Source organism: Pipistrellus hanaki, assembly GCF_964339955.1.
Source record: "Pipistrellus hanaki genome assembly, chromosome: 16".
Classification (NCBI taxonomy): domain Eukaryota; kingdom Metazoa; phylum Chordata; class Mammalia; order Chiroptera; family Vespertilionidae; genus Pipistrellus; species Pipistrellus hanaki.
In genome coordinates, this window is record NC_140518.1 from 1,798,806 (window position 1) to 1,816,305 (window position 17,500).

General features: G+C 64.5%; 2 protein-coding genes across 3 annotated transcripts in view; one reads left to right on the forward strand and one right to left on the reverse strand.

The window, feature by feature from the left end:
- The window catches only part of SEC14L1 (SEC14 like lipid binding 1), a 259,583-nt gene that overhangs the window by 93,801 nt on the left and 148,282 nt on the right, over positions 1-17,500 (reverse strand). The window lies entirely within an intron of this gene.
- SEPTIN9 (septin 9) overlaps positions 16,820-17,500 on the forward strand; it is a 139,783-nt gene continuing 139,102 nt past the window's right edge. For both annotated transcript variants that reach the window (XM_084861958.1, XM_084861957.1), the window contains exon 1: positions 16,820-16,961. In XM_084861958.1, coding sequence (XP_084718084.1) covers positions 16,907-16,961 — 55 coding nt within the window. In that variant the 5' untranslated portion in view covers positions 16,820-16,906. The remainder of the gene's footprint in view (positions 16,962-17,500) is intronic.

The following is a 17,500-nucleotide window of genomic DNA, read 5'->3' on the forward strand; positions in this document are numbered from 1 at the left end:
CTTTTATTTAGATAGGATATACACTGAGTGGCCAGATTATTATGCGTTCAGAGATCATAATGATCTGGCCACTCAGTGTATGTATACTTTTTACCAGTTTTGCAGCTGGCCTATTAATTCTAATGGTGTCTTTTGATGAGCAAACGCTAGTGATTTTCACGGTTTGGCTCAATGGCTGGAGTGTTGGCCTGCAGACTGAGGGGTCCTGGGCTTGATGCCGGTCAGGGCACAGGCCTGGGTTGTGGTCTCGATCCCCAGTGAGGGGTGTGCAGGAGGCAGCTGATCCATGATTCTCTCTAATCATTGATGTTTCTCTCTATCTCCCTCTCCCTTCCTTTCTGAAATAAAAAGTATATATATATATATATATATATATATATATATATATATTTAGTTTTGATGAGGTTTAATTTAACAGATTTCTCCCTTTTGGTTCCCATGTTCTGCTTATTTATAAGAAAGTGTTGCCTGCTTCCAAGTGGTAAAGATGTTTTTAATGTTGCTTCTAGAAGCTTTATAGCTGCAGCTTTTATTTTTGGCTTAGAGATCATCTTGAATTAATTTAGTCTATGGCATGAGGTTAAGATGTATTTGCTTTTCTGTTTTTTGCTTTTCTGTATGGATTTTCAGCTCATTCTTTGCCGAGTTCCCAGCACTTTTGTGGAGCCCCAGTCACTGTGCACGTGTGTTTTAATCTGTAGATTCCATCACGTTTGTCTGTCTCCTTGAGTGCCATACTGTCTTGATTAATGTGGCTTCATCATAAGACTTAAAATAAGGTTCCCCAATATATCCAAAACACGTCTTTGGATAGTCTAGGTCAGTGGTTGACAAACTCCTTAGTCCACAGAGCCAAATACCAGCAGGACAGCGATTGAAATGTCTTTGGAGAGCCACATTTTTTAAACTTAAACTTCTTCTAACACCACTTCTTCAAAAGAGACTCGCCCAGGCCGAAACCGACTTCTGCCCATGAGCCATGAAGTTTCAGTTGCACTGTATGTGCACGCCAGCACGTGTATTTTGTGGAAGAGCCACACTCAAGGGGCCAGAGAGCCACATGTGGCTTGTGAGTCGCGGTTTGCTGGCCATGGGTCCAGGTCCGTTGAATTCCCTTATAAATTTTATACGTGGCATGTCAGCTTCTACCAAAAGGCCGTGTGAATTTTGATTGGGATTGCAGGTCCCTTTAGATGGACATTTCACATCGAGTCTTCTAATCTTTAAACCTCATATGTCTCCATTTCTAAGGCCTTTCCATATTTATTTCTCTAATCTCTACAGAATGACATGTTCCCGTAGGTTTCAAGGAATAGGTCTTCATGTCAGTTGTTAAACTTATTCCTCTTTTATTTTATTTTTTGCTGCTATTGTAAACTGAATATCTATTTTAAATCTCATGCTGCACTGTTTGCTGCTAGTATATAAAACTACAATAAGCTTTTGTGCATGAATCCTAGATCCTGTGACCTTGTCAACATCATTATGACTGTAAAAAAAACCACAACACAATAAAATATAGTTTAAAAAGAAAGAAAAGAAAGAAAGAAAGCAGGCACAGGAAGCGCCGAACAGCAATAACTAACAATAAAAGAACAAGTGTAGCAACATACTGCAATGGAAGGGATGCAAATGGCGTTGGAGCCATGATCACCAACATCATGGTGACGTGAGCACGGCCCTGTGACACCGCCGAGGCCAGTCACCTCGGGGACGGGCAGGCCGGAGCCCGCAGCGGGAGACGCCGGACGAAAGGACAGTTCACATTCCGGGCAGGACAGAAGCCTGGGAGCGAGATTTCATCACGCTTCTCAGAAGGCTCGCCATTTAAAACTCATGAATTGCTCATTTCCGAATGTTCCATGTAAGATTCTTGGACTGCAGTTGCCTGTGGGTAACAGACTCGGGGGGGGGAGGGGGGAGCCTTCTTTCTTCCCTTCCTTCCTTCCTTCCTTCCTCCTACTTACTTCGGTGTGTCCATCGGCCCGGCAGGAAACAGCCCACCCGGCAGTCCGCAGGGCGGGTGCAACATAAATCATTGTTATCGGAGAAGCCGGGCCGTGTGGCTCAGCGGCTGAGTGTTGACTGTGAACCAGGAGGTCCTGTCAGGGCACAGGCCCGGGTTGGGCTTGATCCCCAGTAGGAGGCGTGCAGGAGGCAGCTGATCCCTGAGTCTCTCTCATCCTGATGCCTCTCTCTCTTTCTCCCTCTCTCTTCCTCTCTGGAATATTATATATATGTTTTCATTTTTATTTATTTATTTTTTAAAATATATTTTATTGAATTTTTACAGAGAGGAAGGGAGAGGGATAGAGAGCTAGGAACATCGATGAGAGAGAAACATCAACTAGCTGCCTCCTGCATACCCCCTACTGGGGATGTGCCCACAACCAAGGTACATGCCCTTGACTGGGATTGAACCTGGGACCTTTCAGTCCGCAGACCGACGCTCTATCCACTGAGCCAAACCGGTTTTGGCCATACACATATGTTTTTAAAAGAATTATGATCTGATAGGAGGGGGTTAGCTCCTAAAAGGGCAAATGCAGGCCCAGAGGAGCAGGAGCTGCAGGCAAACGCAGCCGTCGTGCCGGAGAAAACCGCGGGGGCGCCGCGGTCGCCGTGGCTGTGATCTCGGCTGTGCCGTGGCTGTGGTTTCTCTGGGGGCCCGGAGAGACGCCCGGGCCGCTCACCGGGAGAGACCCGCCAGAGCCCCGACGCCCGCCCCTGGGCACCGTCACCGCAGCCACCAGCGCCCGGAGCCGTGGGCGAGGCATGGGATCGGCCGCCTGGGAACGCGGCTCCTCGAAATCAAACACAGAACCGCCGTGACTCAGCAGTTCCACTTCGGGGGCCCCGGGAACGGGAAGCAGATGTGCGTGTACAGATGTGGTGCGGCTCCGGGCCCGCGGGAGCGGGTGCTGCGTGTGCAGTGCGTGTGCTCGTGGCACCGAAACACGCACCTAAAGGCGTTAAAACGTGGGTTTGGGTCGTGGCTACTGGCCACGCATGCGGAGGCAGGGGCCTGAGGGGAGCCTGGCGGCCAGGACACCTGTCCCCAGGGGGGAGCCGCCGGGCTGTGGGGCAGCTCCCGGGCAGACGGGCTGGAGGGGGCGGCAGGGGACCCGGTCCCAGCACTGCCGCCCGGGGTCTGAGCGGCGCCTGGGCCCGAGGCGGCAGCTGTGCCCGAGGAGGAGGCCGGGGCAGGGGGACAGGGACCAGGGCGGCCAGACTGAGCGTGTGTATGTGTGTGTGAGTGTCTGTGTGTCCGTGTGTCTCTTTGTGTGTGTGTCTGTGCCTGTGTGCCTGTGTGCCTGTGTGTCTATGTCTGCGTATCCATGTGTCCGTGTCCGTGTGTCTCTGTGTGTGTCTGTGTCTGTGTGTTCGTGTGTCTCTCTGTGTATGTGTGTGTCTGTGCCTGTGTGTCTGTGTGTCTATGTCTGCGTATCCATGTGTCCGTGTCCGTGTGTGTGTGTGTGTGTCTGTGCCTGTGTGTCTGTGTGTCTATGTCTGCGTATCCATGTGTCCGTGTCCATGTGTCTCTGTGTGTGTGTGTGAGTGTGTGTCTGTGTGTTCGTGTGTCTCTCTGTGTATGTGTGTGCCTGTGTGTCTATGTCTGCGTATCCATGTGTCCATGTCTGTGTGTGTGTGTGTGTGTGTGTGTGTCTATGTGTCTGTGTGTGTATTTGCTGACTCTGAGTGTGGGCAGCGGAAATGAGCCACGCCCCAGTGCAGAGGCGGTGGGAGCAGGCAGCCCCGGGTTAGGGGAGGGGAGGAGGAAGCGGCGGGGTCTGGGAAAGGAGGTGCGGGAGCGGGAGCGGGAGCGGGGAGCTGGCCTGCCACACCCTGCAGGCCGCGGAGGTGGCCCGACGCTCCCAGCACGTCTGCAGTCCAGTTCCCGGGGCCCCGTCTGCTTCCTGAAGCCCAGGGCCTCGAGCTGAAAGACAGGCGAGACTTTCCTCTGGGTGTGTGCATGCGCGCACATGTGTGTGCATGTGTGTGCACGTGTGTTGTGCGCGCACGGATGTACACAACTTTCATTTTCCCATCTTCCTGACCACCAGAGAGAATTTCTTTTAAAAAAATATTTTATTGATTTTTTTGCAGAGAGGAAGGGAGAGGGATAGAGAGTTAGAAACATCGATGAGAGAGAAACATCAATCAGCTGCCTCCTGCACACCCCCCACTGGAGATGTGCCCCCAACCAAGGCACATGCCCTTGACTGGAATCGAACCTGGGACCCCTCAGCGCCCAGGCCGACCCTCTATCCACTGAGCCAAACCGGTTGGGGCCTGAGAGAATTTATGAGTCTCTCCACCCTCCCCAAGCTGCTCTTGGAGGGACACACATGCAGGCACACACACACACACTCACACGCACACACTCAACTCACACACACACACACCGGCACACACACTCACACACACTCACACACACACACTCACTCACACACACACACACACACGCACACATACACGGACACACACACTCACACACACTCACACACTCACACACACACACCCCTACACACACACACACATACATTATCACACACACACTCACACACACACACACACACTCACATACACACACACACGTGCACACACAGTCGGGCAGCACGCCTGTGACAGCGCCCAGCCTGGCAGGAAACGGGGCTCTGGGAAGGGGGGCCCCGCCTTTGGCACAGACCGTGTCACTCAGCAGAACGGGGGGGGGGGGGGGGGCGGGGGGGACTCGTGTCCAGGCTCTGACGGCTCAGGACAGACGTCTGTGACCGGTGTCCTCGGGGCCGGCAGCCACGCCCAGGCTGGCCTTTCCCCGGCGAGGCCCGGATGTGGTGGGGTGAGGAGCCGCGGCCATCACCTGCCACGCTGGCGGGTGCGGGTGGCTGGTTAGATTGCCTGGGAATCCTGGGAAAATGCAGATTCCGGGCCTACCCTGGCACCTCGGGGCCAGCTGAGGGCACCTCGGGGCCAGCTGAGGGCACCTCGGGGTCAGCTGAGGGCACCTCGGGGCCAGCTGAGGGCACCTCGGGGCCAGCTGAGGGCACCTCGGGGTCAGCTGAGGGCACCTCGGGGCCAGCTGAGGGCACCTCGGGTCAGCTGAGGCATCTCGGGGTCAGCTGAGGGCATGGGGGCACGGGAAGGGCAGAGCCCTGGCAGGTGCTGGAGCAGCGGGCTGGGAGGGACTGGGAAGCCGGGTGCGTGCTGACTGGCTCGGGAGCTCGGTGAATGCCGGCTGTGCCGGTGAGACCATGACAGGCGTGGTCTGAGGCTGCGGGAGGGGGACGCCGGCCAGGGGCCAGGCTTGCTCAGGCCCAGCCCGGCCCGTGGCTGCCGTGACAACTGACCACAAACCGGGCCTCAGACCACGGACATCGGCCCTTCAGCTCCGCAGGCCGGCGGCCCGGGACCGGCTCCCTTCCTGCTCTGTAAAAAATCAATAAAACGGAGGCTCAGAGACGGTGCATACCTTCCCCGGACACCCCCCAGCTAATAATTCAGCCCAACCCGGAGGCGCGTCCAGGCTGCGTGCCTCCAGCCACCTGGGAATCCACGTTTCCCCAGCCCCAGGAAGGGACCGGGACGGCCCCCCGGAGCCCCGTTACCCGCGTGTGCGCTGCGTGGGCTCACCGGCTGCTCGGTGAAAATGCGGAGGGCCCGGCCGGCGGGCCCCGTGGTGGAGCGTTGACCTATGAACCATGGCACAGGCCTGGGCTGCACGCTCGATCCCCAGTGTGGGGCATGTAGGGAGGCAGCTAATCCATGATTCTCTCTCATCATTGATGTTTCTTTTAAAAAAAAAAAAAAAAAATATATATATATATATATATATATATATATATATATATATATATATAAATAATTGATTTTTTTACAGGGAGGAAGAGAGAGGGCTAGAGAGTTAGAAACATCGATGAGAGAGAAACATCTATCTGCTGCCTCCTGCACACTCCCTACTGGGGATGTGCCCGCAACCAAGGTACATGCCCCTGACCGGAATCGAACCTGGGACCTTTCAGTCCCCAAGCCGACGCTCTATCCACTGAGCCACACTGGTCAGGGCTCATCACTGACGTTTCTCTCTCTCCCTCTTCCTTCCTCTCGGTAAGAAATAAAAAGATGCTTTTTAAAAAATGCTGGATGAGTGGGTGCCTGGGCCCCATTGGCATGAGTGACTGGCAGCTGATGGCTTTGGCCCAATCGCCTGTCTCCTTCCCGGCCCAGCGCCCCCCTTTGGGGTGTGACCTTGACAACAGGGACCCCTCTGTCCTGCGTCGGACCGCGTCTCCGGCGGCGTCAGGGGAACAGCTGGGGATTACCGGCGCCAGTGGCTGGCGGGCCGCGCGCCAGGCCCCGGCCGGGGGTGCGGGTGATTGTCAGCCCCACCTGTGAGGAGAGCTGCCCAGGCCTGGGACCCGCCCCGCCCCGGCCCGCGCGTGGCGTCCCAGATGCCGCTCCGGACCGCGGGTCCCGGGGGAGGGGGCTGCCAGCTGCTGGGGCTGCTGGTTTGTGCGCCCCGGCCGCGTGCAAAGCGCCCGACGTGACTCGAGGGACACGTGGGCGCCCCGACGCTGCGCCTGGACGGGGAGACCACGTCCACGTGCTGTGGCCGCCACGTCGGAAGCACCCCCGGGAAGGACCGCATGGGACGGGTGCAAATCCGCCGCGGGGGTCGGAAATCCCCATCCTCGGAAGAGGAGCCGCTGGGAAGAAGCTTCCAGTAACTCGAGCCGTGTCCCCCTGGGGGGCGGCAGTCCTGGGCCCGGGACGCCCAGGGACCCCCAGCGAGAGCCCGGTCTGGGGGACCAAGCCCCGGCTGCCCACCGGGCCTGGGGAGGCTGGTCTGCGTCGTGGCCCACGCCGGAGCTGGCATCTGCCACCCCCCCCCGGCCTCCCGGGGCTCCCCCGGCCTGGCTGCCCCGGCGCCGGTCAGGTCTGGTGGGTGGACGCGGGCAGGTTGAGCTCCCGTCGCAGCGACCCACTGCCACGGGGGGCCTGGCCGGCCTGGTGCCCGGGCTTCCGTGGGGCCACGAGGCGCGCCGTGGGGCGGGGGGAGAGAGGAGGTGGTGATGGAGGGGGAGGGCGGGCCCATGGCCTCAGGAAAGCAGCCTTCCTCCTCCTCCTCCCTCCTCCTCTCCCCTCCCCACCCCCCGCACCTCCTGGCGCTGCCACTGGGCCCTCAGGGGCCCCTCCAGGCCCCTCCTCTCTCTGGTTCTCTAAGTGGGGACCCTTCGCAGGCACAGAGTGGGGGCTCCCTGCCTGGGGCCGGGGCAGGGAGAGGAGCACAGCTCGGGGAAGAGGCTCGAGGACACCGGGGCCGGGGCGGCGGCAGAGGGACGGGGGGAGAGGGGCCGGGGCGGGGAGAGGAAGCCATTGAGACGCTTGCCAGTGGCTGTATTTACGACTTGGGATGTTGGCAGTCACCAGGGGTCACTTGGGGGTCACCAGGACGTGGCCGTTCGTCCAGAAGTGTCAGCTGGGCGGCTGCCAGGCTGCCGGGCGGCGGGGCTGCCGTGCCTCGGCATCTGTCCGGTGCCGGCGCTGCGCCCGGGAGGCGTGAGGACCTGGCGTCGGGCTGGCCCAGCCCCTGTGGCATCTCCCGGCACCGCAGGGAGAGGGGGCGGGTGGAGGAGCCGGGACTTGGAGCCTGTGAGGCGAGCGTGCTCAGTCCGCGACCTCCTTGCAGCCCGGAGAGGGGAGGGGATGGGGGGAGGTCCCCCACGGCCGTGTTTGGGGGTCTGCCCTTGCTCCAGCAGTGAGCGTGGCTCCCTGTTGCCTCTCTCCTCCCTGCGTCTTCTGAGAGCACATGCAGCGGGTCGGGAGCATAGCACAGCCCACAAGCCCACAGCCCACAGCCCCACGTGCAGCGCGTAGAGTCTCTGTTCACACCGCGCCGTTCGCACCGCGCCGTTCACACCGCTCCGTTCACACCGCGCCGTTCACACCAGCGTCAGGCTGGCCCCCTCCCTCCCGCCCGCCCTGCATCCTTCGTTGGCCACGTGGCCACCCCGTTTTTTATTCTCTGACTTTCGAGCCGCCGTGAGCTTTCTTATGACCCGCAGAGTCGTTACCATAGGACAGATTCCAGTCTCACTCTCCGAACCTCCCACTCCTCAGACGGCGAGCGCAGCCTGCCACCTGAGTGTTTACCCCGCGGCGATGGGCGAACAGCCGTGTTTACCCCGCGGCGATGGGCAGACGGCGAGCTCTCCCTGCACCCCGCAGGTCGTAGCCGCTCCCCGGGCGCCGCGGTGCCGCCGGGCCTCCCGTCTCAGCCACCCGGCCTGCGGGGCTGCGGGCGGCCTCTGCTTTAACCGGCCTGTCCCACGGGCAGAGCTCCTCCACGCGAAGACCTGGCTTTGCCCAGTCACCATCTGCACGCCCCCTCCTCCGGCTCAGACCCGGTGACGTGGGCGCGGACGGGGCCGGGCGAGGCCGGCGGGCTGGGCAGCGGCTGCGGTTGTGTGGAGAGAGGGAGGCGCTGGGAGAGTGGCCCGCCGCTGCCGGGGGGAACGTGTCTGAGGCTTAGGTCCCCAGGGGCCGCCTGCACTGTTTCCGAGAGAATGCTCTGGTTACCACCGTCGAGCGGAGCCTCTCATCGGCCTCCCTGCACACCAGCTGGCCCTTGCACACCAGCTGGCCCTTCCACACCAGTTGGGCCTTGCACACCCGCTGAGCATGTGCACCAGGCAGGCTCTCTCCGGCGGCAGCATGGCCGCGGGCTCCGCAGATGCCGACCGCGGTGACTCATGGTCTAGAGTTTCCATGTGACCCACTTGCAGACGTGGGCCTGTGTGCAGGTCTGTTCCCCTCTGTGCGGAGCTCACCAGGAGGACCTCCTGCCCGTCCTGCCCTCCCGGCCGGCTCCCGGCCCCCGGCTCCAGAGCCGTGCTCCAGGCAGAGCTGCAGGCCCGGGGCCAGACAAGTCACAGAGACCGGGACTCCCTGGTCCCTGAGACCAGGAGCCGGCCCCGCCCTGAGGGGACAGCCGGGTGAGGGGGCGGCCACCTGGCGGGCGGGGCTGCGGGGACCGAGGGGGGCTGCTCATTGTCCCTCCCGCCTCTGGAGGGCGCCCCCGCCGTGTCTGACGGGGGCCGCCGTGCAGGTGCAGCCCCAGAGGAGGGAGGTGGTCCTGGCCAGTTTCCACGTTGCTTCCGGAATCTCCCGGGAGCTTGCCCCTCCCCAAACCGGTAGGCCTGGGCTGCCCGGATCCCAAGGAGCCAGAGACACAGAGGGGCCTTCCCCTGCAGGAGGGGCACCCGATACAGGCAGTCCATGGGGACCCCCGGGCTGGGCAGCCTTTGTCCTTCGTTCTGGCCCCTCTCCTCACAGGGCCCAGCGGAGCGGCCGGGCAGCTGGCCCTCTGGCAAAGGCTGGGCCGAGTCACGGCCAGTGAGTCATGCCGGGGAAGGGCGGGGGCGCGGGTGAGAGCCTCAACAGCAGAGCCGTCACGTCCCGGCCACTTCACACCGGGACAAACAGCGCATTGAGGCGCAGGCTCAGTGCATTATGCAGCAGAGCAGTACCAGATTGCCGGGGTGGGGCGGGCACCCCGCTTCCTGCCTCCTCCCACCCAGGCTCTCTGTTCTCAAGGCTCCGGCCATGGCCCAGAGGCGGCGGCGCGGGTCCCGCCACTCTCCCTAGGGGCAGCGGGCAGGGGCACGTCCGGCACAGAGCCTGCCCTCCGCTCCCGGGGGGCTGGGCGGCAGGAGACCCGGCCCGGGGGGACCCGGCCCCGGGGGACCCGGCACTCTGGCTGCTGCTTGGGCCCCTCCTCCTTCTCCGTCCTTCCAGGGGGAGGGGACCCGCTCCCTTCTGTCCCTAAACACCGGGGCTGCCCTGTGGGGCCACGGTGGCCTGGCGGGGGGATGGCGCCTGGCCCAGCCCCCTCCCCTCCCCCTCGGACCCTGGACGGCCTCTGGGGGAAGTCCCGGAGCCCACTGGCTGCAGAGGAGGCAGAGCCCAGGTGGCCTAGCACAGTGGTTGGCAAACTCATTCGCCCACAGAGCCAAATACCAACAGGACAACGATGGACTTTTCTTTGGAGCCACATTTTTAAAACTTAAACTTCTTCTGACTCCACTTCTTCAAAGTAGACTCGCCCAGGCCGTGGTTTTGTGGAAGAGCCACACTCCAGGGGCCGAAGAGCCGCCGGTGGCTCGAGAGCCGCGGTTTGCCGACCACGGGCCTAGACACTCGCCACCTCTCGAGTTCCTGCTTCCGGGGCCGGCCCCGGCTCCGTGGGCTGGTGTCCCGGCTGTCCTCGGAGTGACCGCTGACCGGAGACCAGGCCTCCCCCGGGGCCCGGCTGGAGGCAGGCGTCCGTCTTTGCGGGGCCGCGGCGGCGATGCTGTCCCCGACTCTCCCCCGCTCCCCAGGCCGGCGGCCCCGCCCCCTCCTCGGGTGGAGGGGTGGGTGTCTCCGTCCTGGCCCCGAGGACCAGCTGCAGGAACCCGCACATGCCAGCTGCAGGAACCCCCTTTCCAGCCTGGGAGAGAGCCAGGTGCCCCCTCCGTGGGCAAAGCTACCCTCAGGCTGACCTTCACTCCTCCTCCCTCTCCCTGCCCCTCTCCCCCTCCCCTTCTCCCCCCCCTCCCTCTCTCTCCCTCCTCTCCCCTCTCCCTCTCCCCTCTCCCCCTCCCTCTCCCTCTCTCTTCTCCCTCTCTCCCTCTTCCACTTCCCCCTCTCCTCCTCCCCTCCCCCCTTCTCTTTCTCTCTCCATCTCTTTCTATCTCTCCCCCCCTCTCTCTCTACCTCTACCTTTATGGTCAACGGCCCAAACTGGCCGCAGGTGGAGGAGGCAGCAGTGATGGGCCCTGAGCCCCTGACACGGAGGTGCACAGGCCGGGCGGAGGGGCGTTCAGGGGCCTGGCGTGGAGGTGGATCCCCGGGGCTGTGGGCGCACGGACCTTCTGAACTGTGGGGGGCGGCGGTTCCTGCCTCCTTGCCCTCCCGGTGACTGGCTGCCCCCTGGCCCGGCGTCGCCAGGGCAGTGGGCAGGGGCATTGTTAGGTCACGTGGCCGAGGGCCGAGGGCGCTGGAGGGCCAGCAGCTGCCCGGAGCCGACGTCACCTCGGCCGCTGCGGTGACTGTACTGAGGCGGCCTCGGGCCTCTCCCCCGGCGAGGCTGACGTGGAACTGGGGCAGCCGTGACTCAGCCGGCCGCGCTGCAGGGCAGCCCGCAGCCTGGCCTCCCAGGAGCGGGTGCTGCAGGGCGCAGGGGGGGCGGCGGGGGAGGCGGCACACAGGGACAGCCTGTCCTCCGGGCGGTGGCGCGGCCAAGCCTCCTGGCAGCCGGCAGGGCACTGCGGGCTGGCACAGTGCCTGCTGCTCCGAGACGGGCTGGCCCCAGGCGGCCGCTGCTCAGAGGCCCCGGGTGGCTGTGGGAGCCGTTGGGAGGACGGGGGAGTCACCGCAGGGGGTGTGTGTGTGTGTGTGCGTGCGTGGGGGGGGGGGGCGCTGGGCGTCTCCCACCCATGTCTGTGCATCCAGCCTCGGGCGGCCGCTGGGAAGTCGGGGGCTTTAGCCGGCCCCCAAACCCTGATTGGGGGCCGGGGGAGGAACACGGGGGGCGGGGCTCCGAGAAGCGGGAATGATGGGGAGTAAAATAGGAATCACGGGAAGAAGCGTATCTGGGTGCTCACGCCCCGAGCCGCAGGCCCAGACTCCCCAATCTGCTGACCACAGCCCGTCGGACAGTCAGCAGCCAGGCGAGGCCGAGGAGCCGGGACCAGGCCTCTCCAGCCCTGAGCTCTGGGCGGAGGCTGAGAGGGCTCCCCGGGGACGGGGGAGGGCAGCCGTGGGGTGAGGCCCCCGCCCGTGAGGGGGCGTTCTGTGAGCTGGTCATTCGAATGGCACCTCATGTAAGCTGCATCGCTTCCGTTTTTAAAACAGACGACGCTTAGAAATTACCTAAGTTATTTTAAATGAATTCACAGGCTTGCCACATGATCCCCTTCTGGGCGAAAGCTCGGAAGAATGGGAAGAGGATTCAGAGACGGCTGCCCTGTCCCCGCTGCCCGAGGGGGAGAAGGTCCCGGCGCCTGCAGGACGCGGCGGAACCGAGAGCGCGCTCCGTGCCCGCGGCCAGACGCGGGGACACACTGCCGGGCGCACTTACAGGGGTCCGGAGGGCTCCACCCGCAGAGAGGAGGCGGGAGGGAGGGTGCCAGGGTCTAAGGGGGGAGGGGACGGGGAGAGAGTGAGTGATGGGGACAGAGTCTCGGTTTGGGAAGATGAGGAACGTTCTGGACATGAGGGTGGTGCCTGCTGCACAAGAACATAAAGGCACTTAGTGCCACTGGCTGTGCCCAAAAACAGTCCAGCCGCCCGGCCAGCGCGGCTCAGGGCTGAGGTTGACCTAGAAATCCGGAGGTTGCGGTTCGATTCCCGGTCAGGGCACAGGCCCGGGTTGCGGGTCCATCCCCAGTAGAGGGCGTGCAGGAGGCAGCCGGTCCATGATTCTCTCTCATTATTGATGTTTCTATCTCTCTCTCCTTCTCCCTCTCTGAGATCAATAAAAACATATTTATTATAAAAAAAAAGTAAAAATGAAAGAAAGCAAAGAAACACAGAATGGGAGGAAGGGAAACAAACGACAACAAAGAACGGTTAAAATGGCGACTTTCCTCCTTGTTACCACCGCGAAGAAACGCATTGCTCCACTAGAGAACATGGGTCACGCATGACGCTTATGTAATGTGGCTCAGTGATGTAAAGCACTTACATCAGCACACAGGTCCCACTCTCAGCATTGGCTGCATCCAGCCATCACCAGTGCTGCCAGCCCTGCCCTGGCCTGGGCCTTGGCCGCCCCGCGTGGGGCCTGCACGCTCTCCCAGCGCCAGCCTCAAGGGGGCGCGCTGCTAAGGGCATTTGCACCCCAGAAAAGGCAGATGCTGCAAATCCGATGGTGCTTAGTGTGTGACCCCCAGAGTGCGGGTCAGCTGACCCCTGGAGCGGGGCTTGGACTGGGGCGGCGCCTTGGGGTCAGAGCAGACATGTGCCGGAGGCAGGAACTGGCTGGCGGCCTGGGTGGGGGGTGAGGGGCCAGGACTCAGGGCGGCGCGGTCTCTGGAGGTGGGGGGCTGAGGGCTCCCGGGGGCTGGGGAAGGCCCAGCGGCCGAGGGCTCCAAGGCTCCGGAGCTCAGGGAGCCCTACTGTGCGCCAGGCCGGGCAGAGCTGCGGCCGTGTGGCCCCTGCCCGGGGCAGCCTGGTCTGATAAAACAGAGGCACCCTTAGTGGCGTGTCCTGTCCAAAAGCCCGAGTGGCAGGGCCAGCAGCCACGTCCTCCCTCTGCTGCCCAAGCCCCCCCAAGTCCCGGGAGCCGGGGTCACGGATGCTGGGGTGCGTGCCAGAGGGCTGCCTCCGCCCACCGCTTCCTCCGCCGCCCTCTCCCAGGCGGGGGGGCCTCCACCCGCTCCCTCCATTCCCAGGAAGGCTGCAGTGACCTTCAATGCCGACCCCCCCCCCCCCGCCTCCCGCCTGCTTCCCCCACTGCCCTCAGGACTGCGGCAGGGCAGCCTGTCCTGGGGCCGGTTCGGAGGCTGATTAGACATCGTTGGGAGATGCAGCTTTGACCTAAAGAAATGACTCAGACAGGCCCTAACTGGTTTGGCTCAGTGGACAGAGCATCGGCCTGTGGACTGAAGGGGCCAGAGTTCCATTCCGGCCAAGGGCACGTACGCTGGTTGCAGGCTCCTCCCGGGCTTGGGCCCTGGTCAAGGCATGTGCAGGAGGCAACCCCTGGGCGTGTTTCTCTCTCTCTCGCTCTCTGAAGTCCAGGGGAAACGTCCTGGGTGAGGATCAGCAGCAACAAAAAGAGATGACTCAGACGGGAGCCTGCCCTCTGTCTTAGCGTGTGTGTGTGTGTGGGGGGGGGGGGGCGCACTCCTATGACAAACCGGGGGGCTGCACAAAGCAGAAACGGACTCCCCGCTCTGGAGGCCTGAGCCCCCACTCCCTCGAAGCTCAGGGGAGGGTTTATCCTGTCTCTTCCAGCTTCTGGGTCCCAGGGGTCCCCGGCTCATGGCCGCACCCCTCCAGGCTCCGCCCGCCTCCCGCGGCCTCTCTGCAGCTGCGTGTCCTCAGGCCGGCAGGACCTGCCCCCCGCTCCAGGGCACCGACCCTCGCCAGGTCCTATCTTAACCACATCCCCAAGGGTCCTCCTGCCCGATCGGGTCTCATTCTGAGGTTCGGGGGGCTCCATCCTTCACCCTACGACACGTCATGGTGGACCTGGGCGGTAGGCGGCCCCTCTAATCTCTCCTTCCCGGGGCCAGGCCTGTGGGTGGCCTCCCTCCCCCGTGGCCTGGGCGGGGGGGTGCTGTGTGTATGTGTGCGCCATCCCAGAAGGCAGAGGCCTCGCCACTGTCGTGTTCTTGCCAAACTGAAGCTCTTTTTCCTCTTGCTGCTGCAGCTGCTCATTTTATCTGCCCGGGGCCTGCCGGGACCCTTCAGCCAGCCTCCGCCCCTGCTGCTGGGGGGGGGGGGGGCAGGAAAGGGGGCGGGCCTTACTCAGGGCCTGGAGCCCCAGATTGGACAGGGCCTGGATGCGATCAAAGGCGGGATGATTACAGGGCCAGAGGGGGGCCGGGCAGGGACGGGACGCCCTGTTGGAGGGTAATTGCCCTGTGAGGGTGGCGCCAGCTGTTCCCCATCTCCTCCTCCGAGGCGAGGACGGGGAGAAGAGGAAGTGAGTGATGCACAATTAGGGCAGCCGGCTAGATACCAGGGGGGACTTCCTGGCCCGGGGCCGTGTGGCGGAGTGCTGGGCTGGGTTTCCTGGGGAGCGAGGAAACCCCTCCCCTCAGTGTCCGGGCGGTTCGTTCCCGTGCCAAGGGCTACAGCCCGGGACAGCCTGGCCGGGCTCCGGAGCGGTCAGGCCAACAGGGGGCGCCTTCTGGCCTCCAAGGGCGACTCCTTCCTGCCATTATCCCGGGGGCTCCCATGGGGCGCGGGGAGCCTTTTGGCCAGGCGTGCACCCCGGCCGGTCCCCGTGGAGATAAGCCCACGTATATTTAGCTCGGCCGAGAATGGAGGGCGTCACACAATGCGCTGACCCGCGGCCAGTCCCGGGGCCCGGCCAGCTCTCCCGAGGACAATCGCATGGGCGTGCCCGCCCTCCGCAGGTGCTCTGTATGGACACAGGGAGCAGGGCCTGTGGCCCGGGCTGGAGGCCACCAGGCCCCTCGTCTCCCCAGGCGGCCGTGTGACTGGGCTGTTCCTGGTTAGGGGCAGTGTTCCGCCGGCTCCCAAATTCAGGGGGCAGCTTTCCCAGCCGGCGGGAGCCGCGGAGCAGGCCCGGTGCTGGGGTCAGACCCCGGGTCCCGGCTGGAGGGGTGACAGGGAAACCAGGGCTCCCTCCGGGGCAGACGAGGGCGTGTGTGCATCTGACATGTCTGTGGTTTCGCTGCTCCGCGTCCGCGAACTCCCTGGGTTGAAAATAGTTCAAAACATCCCAGGCATGAGGCAGGGCGCGGCTCCTTCCTTAAAAAGGAAGGACGGGTTTTATCTGCGGGAAGGCCCGGAGCCAGCGCCTGCTCACCTGGGCGTCCGGCCTCGGACCCGGGGGTGGAGGGCGGGAGTGGCAGTGACCAACCTGAGCGCTAGGAGGCGCTGCGGGGGGGGGCGCTCGGGCGCCCACCTAGAGGAGCTGGGGCCGAGTGGCCCACCAGCACCCCGTCCCCTCCATGCTGTGGGGTCTGCCCCCACTTCAGGCAGAGGCAGTGGGTCTGAGCGAGGGAGGGGGCCGGGAGCAGACAGGCGCGTCTAACAGGCTCAGCCAATGGATGGGGGGGGGGAGACCAGCCCCCAAGCCCTCCCCCGGCCCCGGCTGTCGTGCCAGACCCGCACGGCCCTTCCTGGGGGCTGGATCCTGGTGCTTCTCAAGTCCCAGCTCATCCTGTCGCCCCGGGGCCCCTGGGACCTGCCGGCCGGTGGGTAACGGGTCCATGGTGTGCGCAGAAGGGGTGCAGGGATGGAGAGGTTCCTGCCCCGCCCCCCCAGCCTCCCGGCTCCCCATCCTCCGCCTCTAAGAACCGGGCAAGGACGGGGTCCGGGCAAGGACGGGGTCCGGGCGCCGCACGGGAGATGCCCCCGCTGGTGGGGATGAGGGAGCGCCCCCTCCCGGAGAGGGCGGGAAGGGCGGGGGCGGAGCCTCTGGAGGGGTCCCCTCCGGCCACGTGAGCCCCCCGCCCGCGCTGCCCGGGGCGCTCCGCCAGCCCGGCCGCCGGGGTCTGCGGGCGCCTCCCCGCGTTAACCCGCCGGCGCCGGCCGGGAGGCGGCCGCCAACTCTGGCCGCTGCGTCTGCGCCGCTCCCGCCGCGGAGCCTGCGCCCCGGGGAGGGGAGTGCGCCCCCGGCCCTGCCCCCCTCGGCCCTGCCCTCCCCTCCCCCGGCCCTGCGCCCCGGGGAGAGGAGTGCGCCCCCCGGCCCTGCGCCCCCCTCGGCCCTGCGCCCCGGGGAGGGGAGTGCGCGCCCCTCGGTGCCGCCCCCGCGTCCGCTCCCGCCCCACATCCGCCCACATCTGGCCGGCGGGCGGGGCGGAGGCGGGGCTGGGCCGGCGGGAAGGGGGGCCCGGCGGGAGGAGGGGGCGGGCGGGAAGGGGGCCTCGGGGAGAAGGCGGCCTCGGGTCGAGCGCCCGGACTCTGCCGTCCCGCGGCGGCCCAGCCCCGGCGCGGCCCCGGCGCTGACGGCGGGCGGCGGCCAGGGGCGCGGGGGCCGGGGTGCGGGAACCCGATCCCGGGGCGGGGCGGGCGGGCGGGCGGGCGGAGAGCGAGGCCGGCGCCGCCCCCATTCATTCAGCGGAGCCGCGGCGAGCGCGGCCGCCAGCGCTGCAGGGGGAGCGGAGGGAGGGAGGGAGCCGCGGCGCCCAGAGCTCCGGCGGCCGTGCCCCGCGCCACCATGTCGGACCCCGCGGTGAACGCGCAGCTGGACGGCATCATCTCGGACTTCGAAGGTGGGTGGCGGCGGGGGCGCTCGGGCCCGGGCGGGGGGCTGCGGGAGGGGGAGGCGGGCCCGGGCGCCCGCCCCGCCCCGCGCGGCTGCCGGGAGGACCGTGCGGGCCCGGCCGGCTTCCTTCCTCTTATTGTTGTTTGTGGGGGGCCGGGGCCTCCGCCGCCGCCCGCCCCGGCCGCTCCGCTCCGCTCCGGGGCCCCGATCCGCCCGGCCCCGCGCCCCCGCTCCGGGCAGATGCCCCCGCCCCGCGCCCCCGGAGGCCGCCCCCGCCCCCTCCCGCCGGGCCGTCCGCGGGGAAGGCGCCCCATCGCCCGCGCCCGGGACGCCCGGGCCCTCCCTCCGCGGGGTACGGGGCGCGGAGCGCGGGGAGACGGGGCTTCTCCCTGCGAGTGGCCGGCCTCCTGGCTCTGGGCCCGAGTGTGAGTGAGTGTGTGAGTGTGTGAGTGTGTGTGAGTGTGTGTGTGTGAGTGTGTGTGTGAGTGTGAGTGTGTGTGAGTGTGTGTGTGAGTGTGAGTGTGTATATGTGTGTGAGTGTGAGTG